The sequence below is a fragment of the Bubalus bubalis genome, chromosome 12 (assembly GCF_019923935.1).
Source record: "Bubalus bubalis isolate 160015118507 breed Murrah chromosome 12, NDDB_SH_1, whole genome shotgun sequence".
NCBI lineage: Eukaryota > Metazoa > Chordata > Mammalia > Artiodactyla > Bovidae > Bubalus > Bubalus bubalis.
Genome location: NC_059168.1, coordinates 12,956,148 through 12,964,139, shown reverse-complemented (window position 1 = coordinate 12,964,139; position 7,992 = coordinate 12,956,148). Strand labels below are relative to the sequence as shown.

The 7,992-nt window shown below is 52.5% G+C and overlaps 1 protein-coding gene across 8 annotated transcripts in view; it reads left to right on the top strand.

Moving 5' to 3' along the window:
- The first annotated feature begins 638 nt into the window (after window positions 1-638).
- Window positions 639-7,992, top strand: part of DYSF (dysferlin) — a 222,990-nt gene continuing 215,636 nt past the window's right edge. For 5 of the 8 annotated variants that reach the window (XM_045162226.1, XM_045162222.1, XM_045162224.1 and 2 more), the window contains exon 1: window positions 641-1,226. In XM_045162226.1, the coding sequence (XP_045018161.1) occupies window positions 1,139-1,226 (88 nt within the window). In that variant the 5' untranslated portion in view covers window positions 641-1,138. Of the gene's footprint in view, window positions 1,227-7,992 lie in introns of all 8 variants that reach the window. The other 3 variants (XM_045162217.1, XM_045162214.1, XM_045162206.1) reach the window with 2 other exon arrangements.

Below are 7,992 nucleotides of genomic sequence, written 5' to 3'. Positions count from 1 at the left end.
ATCTCTGGTTCCTCTGCCTTTTCTAAAACCAGCTTGAACAACTGGAAATTCACGGTTCACATATTGCTGAAGCCTGGCTTGGAGAATTTTGAGCATTACTTTACTAGCGTGTGAGATGAGTGCAATTGTGTGGTAGTTTGAGCATTCTTTGGCATTGCCTTTCTTTGGGATTGGAATGAAAACTGACCTTTTCCAGTCCTGTGGCCACTGCTGAGTTTTCCAAATGTTCTGGCATATTGAGTGTAGCACTTTTACGGCATCATCTTTCAGGATTTGAAATAGCTCAACTGGAATTCCATCACCTTCACTAGCTTTCATATATACATGCAATTCACAGGAAAAAGTCTCAGTTGGTAAATAACCAAATGTTAATATTGTATTTTTTTCAGACTCAGCGATTTCTTTCTTTTATGCTTTTTGATTAAAGTAGTATGTGTTGTTTTTACAACCAGAGAAGAAGGGTACAAAGTTTTTAAGGCAGCCAGCGCTGCCTCTCAATGAAATTCCTCAACTCTGTCTGGAAAGCGCCGGCCCTGCGCCTGCTCCCCAGAGCGTCCCCGGGGCGGTCTGGCTGGCGGCGAGGGAGAGTGCTGGAATCCCCGCGGTGGGAGGCCACCGGATTGGCGTCGCGCACTGCCCGAAGTGGAAGGTCAGGGGAGGGACCAGGTCTTTCTCCCGTCCTGGAGCGAGATCTGGACTGCGCTGGGCGCCCGCAACCCCGGTGCAGCCCTCAGCCGGCGCGGCCGCCGCCCAGTCCGCTGTTCCACCGCCAGGTGCAAAATGCCGTGTCATTGGGAGAGTCTGCGGCCGGAGCATTGAATTACAGCTTAGCCAAGCTCGCGCAGGGCGGCGCGGGTGGAAGATGAGCAGAAGCCCCTGTTCTCGCAGCGCCCGCTGACAAGCGGGCTAAGCGTAGCCCGGGGCGCTGACCGAGTGGAGGCCAGTGGAGCAGCCCGAGACTGGCCTGTTTTTTCTCCTTCAAGAGCCGTTGCTTTGAGCTGGGAGTCAGTTATCCGAGCCAGTCTCCCTCCACCAGCCCTCTGCAGTGAGGGGACCCACGAGCTGCGCCTCGGCAATCCCCAACCTTCCCCAGCCCTCTCCGCGCCCTGGGTGCACGGGATCCTGACTCCCATCAGTCATGCTGAGGGTCTTCATCCTCTACGCGGAGAATGTCCACACCCCTGACACCGACATCAGCGATGCCTACTGCTCCGTGGTGTTTGCAGGTAGGAGGGGCCCGCGATCCTTCCCGGAAAGATGGGGTGGGAGTTGGAGAGGGGACGCCGCGGCTCTCCACCTCGAACACCGGAATGTGAGAGATAAGACTCTTCGGCCAGATTGACTTTGAGTGTTCCAAAAACACTCACTCGGAGAGAGGCGACTCGGAGAAATGGAGGCAAGAGGGAGAGGTGGTCAGCGGCCCGGAAGCTGAGCCCCGGCTGGGGCTAGGAGGGGCCTGGGGGGCAAGACCAGCATCTATCCTCGCACTCGCTGGATCTCTTAAAAGAGACCTTTTTGCATTGTGTGCTGCAAAGCGTTGTGTTGCAGGGCTCCCCGCCTCTCCCCGGAAGACTGGTCCCAGGGCTATTTATAATCCAACTCTCTTGCCTTGGCCGGGGCCTGGCGGCTGCCCTCGCCCTTTACTCTCTATCACAGGCTGGGCCGGCAGGCAGGCGCACACTGGGAACAGAGGCACCGCCCATCGGTCCAGGGGTCCTACTCTTGCTTTCTGGCACAGGATGCGGAAATTCAGCATTTTGGGGGTGGCATCCCCATCATCAGGTGGAGGAGCCTGCTCCCCCATCAGACTGAGACCATCCACAGGAAGGTCTTTCATGGTGATGAATGGACTTCTCCAGGAGGTGAGGGCTGGGCTCAGGCTTCTTCTCTGGGACTTTCTGTGGGCGAAGCCAGAGCTGGGGTCTATGGGCCTGTGTGTTTGGAGCCTTACTGGAGGACAAGGACCAGAGAACTTGTGTGGGCCCGCTGCCCCACCCACTCTGTGGGTTTGCTTTCAGCCTCTATACCTGTCACTCCCTTTCTCCTTCAAGATCTAGCTACATCCCAGGCCTCCGGAAATCCCTGGCCATCCAATGGACTCGTTTTAGTTTCATGAGCTTTTGGTTCCCTGTTCCCAGACACCCCCGTGCCCATAGGCTCCCAGACACATGCACACATGAAATGCAGGTGACACTTGCAAGTTCCAAGGAGTAGAAACTCACAGAATGCAGGCATGTGTCCACAGCAGTGTGCTTGCGTGCACACACACACACACACACACACAAGCACACACATATTCCTGGGGGTGAGATTTCAGGTTTCTCGAGGAGGAGCTGCTGAATGGGCCCTTGGCTGGAAAGCAATGTGCTCCAGGGTGAGGGGTAGGGGGAGGTGACACTCTGGCTGTGCTCTTTTCCTGACACCTTGCTTTGAACTGTTCTGACCAGTTTCCTACAGTTGCCTTCGGAAATGCGCTTTATCAAGGTGTTTCCAGGGGGAGAATGAGGGCGTGAATGGGGTGGCGGGGTGGGGGTGGGGGGTGCCTCCACACTTCTACAACCTCAGCTCTGTGCAGGCCAGGACAGTGGTTCATCTGAAAGGCCCAGATGTGCAGCCTAGCTGAGGGCCCTGGGCTTGGAGCTGCAGACCTCCTGGGAGCCCCGTCCACTCTGTAAATAACCCCCTGGCTGAGGGGAAGGAGGATACGCTGCTGCCAGAGGGAAACAAGCACCCTGGGCTTTGAGCATCCATCTCCCTCAGCTCATCCGCCCCACCCAGCCCTTCATCCCTGTCCCAGGGCTGAGCCCACCCTGTGGATGGCACCTTCTGGAGCTGTCTAGTACAAATGAAATGCAAGAAGGGCCACTTTGGTGCTCCTGCCTCTGTTTTCAGGGGCCTTGTCTCCTCTGATGACCCTCAGCTTGAACCAGATTTTCATTCACCTTCTCTGACCACACTCCCACCTCCCAACACCTCCCCCCAATACACACACACACTTTCCCCAGACTTCACAATGCCCCCACCCAGACCAAGCTCAGAACCCTAGTAAGAGAAAGGAAAGAATGAAGAATGGTTAATGAATGGGGAAGCACTTTCTAACCCTGGAAGTGCTTTACCCACCGGAAGTCCCTCTGGCATGGTTCCTCTCCTTTCATAATTTCCTACTTCTGCCTCAGGGCTGTCTGTGGAGCAATCGCTCATCTTTTATCCTCCCCCCAAATGAGTCCCCCCACCATTTGTCTGCTGTCAGTCTGCAGTCCTCCCCTTTGTCTGCAGCCAGCTCCTCTGAGAGGGCTCCCCCTTCCCTGGCGGTAAAGGAAATATGTTGCCTGTGCTGACTGGGAGTGCCCCCAGCCTTCAGAGGGGGCTGTCTGGATGCCCCAACTCCCAGCCATCACAATCACTGCCAGGCAGTCATGGGGAGCTCAGGCCCTCCCTCCCCCAGCCCTGGCCACAGTCCACTTCCTGTGTGTTGGCCAAGCTCTTAACTTATGTCCAAATTCGGCCTCCCCGCAGCATCAGGCTAGCTCCGCCTCCTCCTCCCGGCCAGGGACAGGTTGCTAAATGATTACACAGAAGGCTCTGGTCTCAGGGACACACTACTCAGAGCAGAATGCCCTTCTGGGAAGCCTCCCCTCACCAACTGGCTGGGAACTGGCCTTCTCAGACCTGTTAGGTTTGGAAACCATGGACTTCCCGCCCCCCCCACCTTTGGCTACCTGTTTGGAATATCCTGTAATTTAACAAGTGTCTCCATGCATGCCTAAGTTCACTTCCTGTTCACAGTAGCTTTGTGAGGCCATTGGGCAGGGATATTATCCCCTTTGACAGATGAGCAGAGCAGATAGGCCCAGAGAAAGGCAGGGGCCTGGCCAAGGTTACACAGCGGCCAAAGCATCCACCACACCACCCCCATCATCATGCCCTCTGTTGTTCTCAACGTCTGTGCTCATGAATAAGAAAGTGCTTTGAAAAGCATACCATGCACTGCCCACACACGAGGCACCCTGGACCCCAGCCAGAGCTAGGGAGGGCTGTGCGTGGGGTACCCGGGCTGGGCTGAGTCAAAGTGGGGGGTGTGCCAGGCTGCAGGGAGTGCAGTGTATGACAAATGACCCAGAGATGGGGATTCCAATTCTGAACATGTGTATTCATCACAGTGAGAGAGAATAGTCATTCATTAAGCATAATGTACTATTTTCATACGCTGTCTCTTTAAAACCCACAACAATCCTATGAGATGTACTTAAATGATATTGTGCTTCCTAGGTGTAAGCTCTGTTCTAAATAGAGGTCACTTACTATGAGCTCTATCATGTTCAAGTTGCTCAATTTGTACCAGGCCCTTATATGTAGATCCTTAATCCTTCTAGCAGCCATATATGGTAGTAACCATTATCACCCACACTCTACAGCACGAAGAAGTTAAGTCACGCTAGTCACTCGTGGAGTCAGGATTCAGGCTCACATGCTCTGGCTCTGGAACCCTGTTGTCTTTAACTGCCCTACCACTTCCCTCTGGCCTTGGCTCTGATTTACAAAAGACTAGCAGTAAAGGGTGGAGAGACAGGAATGAACCCAGCTCTGGCTCACACCCTGGAGCCCCATCTCCATCTGCACGTGGCTCCTCACACCTTGTCTTGCCTCACACTTTTTGTCCCTGCTGCCACTGGCTCTTTCTCCCTCGGACTCTGACATCCTCGATCTCATTCTCTAGTCTGAAGGAGGCTTTCTTATCTCAGAGGGGTCTCTGCCCTTCTGCATCTTGCAGGACCAGTCACCGCTTGGTCCAGGGTGCTCCCTCTGGGCAGAACTCTTGTGCTAGGCCATTTCAAGCCTTCTGTTAGGCCTGTGGTGGCTCTTAAGGGTCTGATAAGCTGAGGCTAGGGTCATGCATCCCATGGCACCGAGGTGGGCAGCCTGCAGTGGGGGTGGCAGGCACTTGGGGGCCTCTGAAAAGGGAGCACTGTAACCTTAGGCCCCCAGCTTAGCCGATCCATTGGGGGGTGGGGTGGCACTCAGGAGTGAAGCCTCAGTCACATTCCAGTGGGATAAGAGCACTGAACAAGAGCGGAAGAAGGATGGTAGCCTAGAGTTCTGGCTGTAGACCCAAACTACCTAGGACCTTGGGTGTGGAATTCCAGCTCCGCCACTTTCCAGCGGTGTGTGTGTCTTTGGGCAAGTTACTTAACCACTCTGTGCTCGGTTTCCCCACCTATGAAATGTTGATAATAATAGTACCTGTTTTGGAGGGATGGTTCTGAAGAGTTTATGTGTTAATCCATATAAAACACTTTGAATAATGCCCAGCACATAAATACACATTAACTATTTCACTATTATAATATATGATTATATATATTTAGCTCAGACAGTAAAGAATCTGTCTTAAAATGCAGAAGACCCAGGCTCTATCCCTGGATCGGGAAGATCCCCTGGAGAAGGAAGTGGAAACCCACTCCAGTATTCTTGCCTGGGAAATCCCATGGACAGAGGAGCCTGGTGGGCTACAGTCCATGGGGTCACAAAGAGTTGGACACGACTGAGTGACTAACAACATTCTAATTATTATCATGGTTAACATGTATTGTACATGTACTAAGAAATCATTGCACACATCCAAAAAGTCTTTCACAATCTTTTTGGCCTGGTCAGTCCTATCACCAGCTCTGTTGGTTCATTTACTGTCCAATCAGACTGGGCACACTGTGCTGAGCAGTGAGTGGTCATCCCTTCAGCCCCAGGGGACTCTGGCCCTGTCTCCTCTGGGAGCACTCCCCAGGGCAGTCCTTTCTGAGGCCAAGGCATTTGTCTACTTACCTAATGGCTGGCTGTGGCCATCAGGCTGGCTGGCCCTCCCCATTGGACTGGATCTTTCTTGGAACGAGCATCGCTCCTGTGACTCCCTGGGCCCACAAACCTTCTCAATCTCTCTCTCCAGGCCAAAATCTCTCTCTTTCTTTTCTTCCTGCATACTGGTCTCTCCTCAGATGGGTTCATTAGGCTGAAATGTTAACAGTTGTGCATCTCCTGTGAGCCAGGCAGGCTCTGGGCTGGAAGCCCTGGTGTTGCTTTAACCATCCCAAGAGCTCTGTGAAGTAATATTCTCTTGATTTTACAGAAGTGGAAATAGACTCCAAAAGGTCAGATCTCATGCCCTGGGACACATGGCTAGAAAGGCAAGGACTGCAATGGACGCCCAGGGCCATCTAATTGTTCCTGCGATGGGCTATTCTTCCAGGCAGTTGGTCATGTGGTCATGGCCGTAACCAGAATCATTGTTGCCTGACACCCCTGGCAGACATGTGTGGGTGCCCCTCTAATCCCAGCTGGTTGTATTGGGATATCCACGGGACACAATTTCTTAAATGAATGTGGAGGTGGAGCAGAAGGATGCATTGGACTGTTCATACTCCTGTGAGTCTTTGGACTTGGACAAATGTGCCCTGAGGAATCCTGGAAGCTCACATGCAGAGTGTTCATCTCAAGGTTGGTGTAACTGGAAGCAGAGGGCAAGGTTTATTTGCTTCCTGGATAACCCATGTGAGGCTTTGGGGAAAAACAAGGACCAGATATTAAGAGAGCTGAGCTAGAGGAGACCAGTGGACCAACTCCAAGAACAAAAAGAGGCTCTCCTTGAAGTAACTCCTCTTGACTGGCAGGGAGGAAGGACCCCAAATAGGGGACAGAAGAGGGTCATAAGCCCACATCCCCAGGGGAGCGTGGCAGGTGGTATAACTAAGGCCAGAGGGAGGAGCACATGCATATCTGGGTGAGTGCTGGTGTAGGGCGAGCTGAGATGCACACTTCCGGCCAGAGGTGCTAGGTAATCAATGTTGGGCAGAAAATTAGGGCTCACAGGCCAGGTGTTCTGATTTTTCAACAGATGCTATAAATCCAGATCTCATAATGTTTAAAGTACAATTTTGTCATAAAATGTTGTGTTGATCAAAGACAACAGGTCTCTGTGCTGGGTGTGTCCCAGGAGACACCAGTGGCAGCATCTGATGGCTTCCACTGTGTTTAATCCTGGAGACCTAGGTCTGTGTCTCTTCAGGGAACAGGCAGCCAGGCCCCTCACTTGAGATGATCAGGCAGCACCTATCTGTGGCTACACCACTGGGATGGCAGGGGTGAGCTTTAGTCCCCTCCCCTCTTACCTCTGTTAGCTCTGAAATGTCATTGTGGTTAACATGAAATTTTAAGTAAAAACTGGGCTTGCTATGCAAACTCAGCTTCAAAACAGGTCCCCTTCAGGCAGGAGATAGACAGGCGCCAGGCTGAACAGCTAGATTTTGTCTGCTGTCGACAGATACCCCAAAACAGCAGGAGGGAGGAGAAGCAAAGCATGACCAGGTAAGAGATCAAAGACCACATATTCCTTATTCTTAAAATCAAGGACACCTTCCCAGTTACACATGTGCAGAAAAGCTCCTTGGAGGTCAAACAGGGAGGGGCCTCCACCCCATAGTAAGTGATGTCAACCTACCCATAGGCCTCTTGGCTAAAATCCATCTTGGCTAAGAGATGCACACACACATGGGAGGACCCTGAGATAAACCAAGTACGGATCAGAACAAGGCAAAGCAAGATGACTGGCCACAGGAAACCCAGAAGAAATGCCCCATAAAAGCAATTTAAACTACCATGAGGGTGCGGCTCTCTCGCTCAGCCTGCCTGTGTGTCTGTCCACATGTCCTCTTTTCCCTCCTTGTAAACACTGTTTCCCTACTTTGTTTCTTTGTGGAAATTCATTTTCCACAAAGCCATATGGGCCAAGGTCGTCTCAGTGGCCAGTGGTCTAGCAGCCAGGACTCAGAGCTCTCATTAATTACTGTAGCCTGACTTCAGTCTCTGACTGAGAACCAAAATCGTGCTTCAAGCCACTGTAGGTCAAGAACACCTTTACCCACTTGCTCCCCGATGGTGACTCCTAAGCCTGCCCTGTCGCCTTTGCAGTGGGGCTGGAGTTGTCTAGGGTGCTGAGGAGCT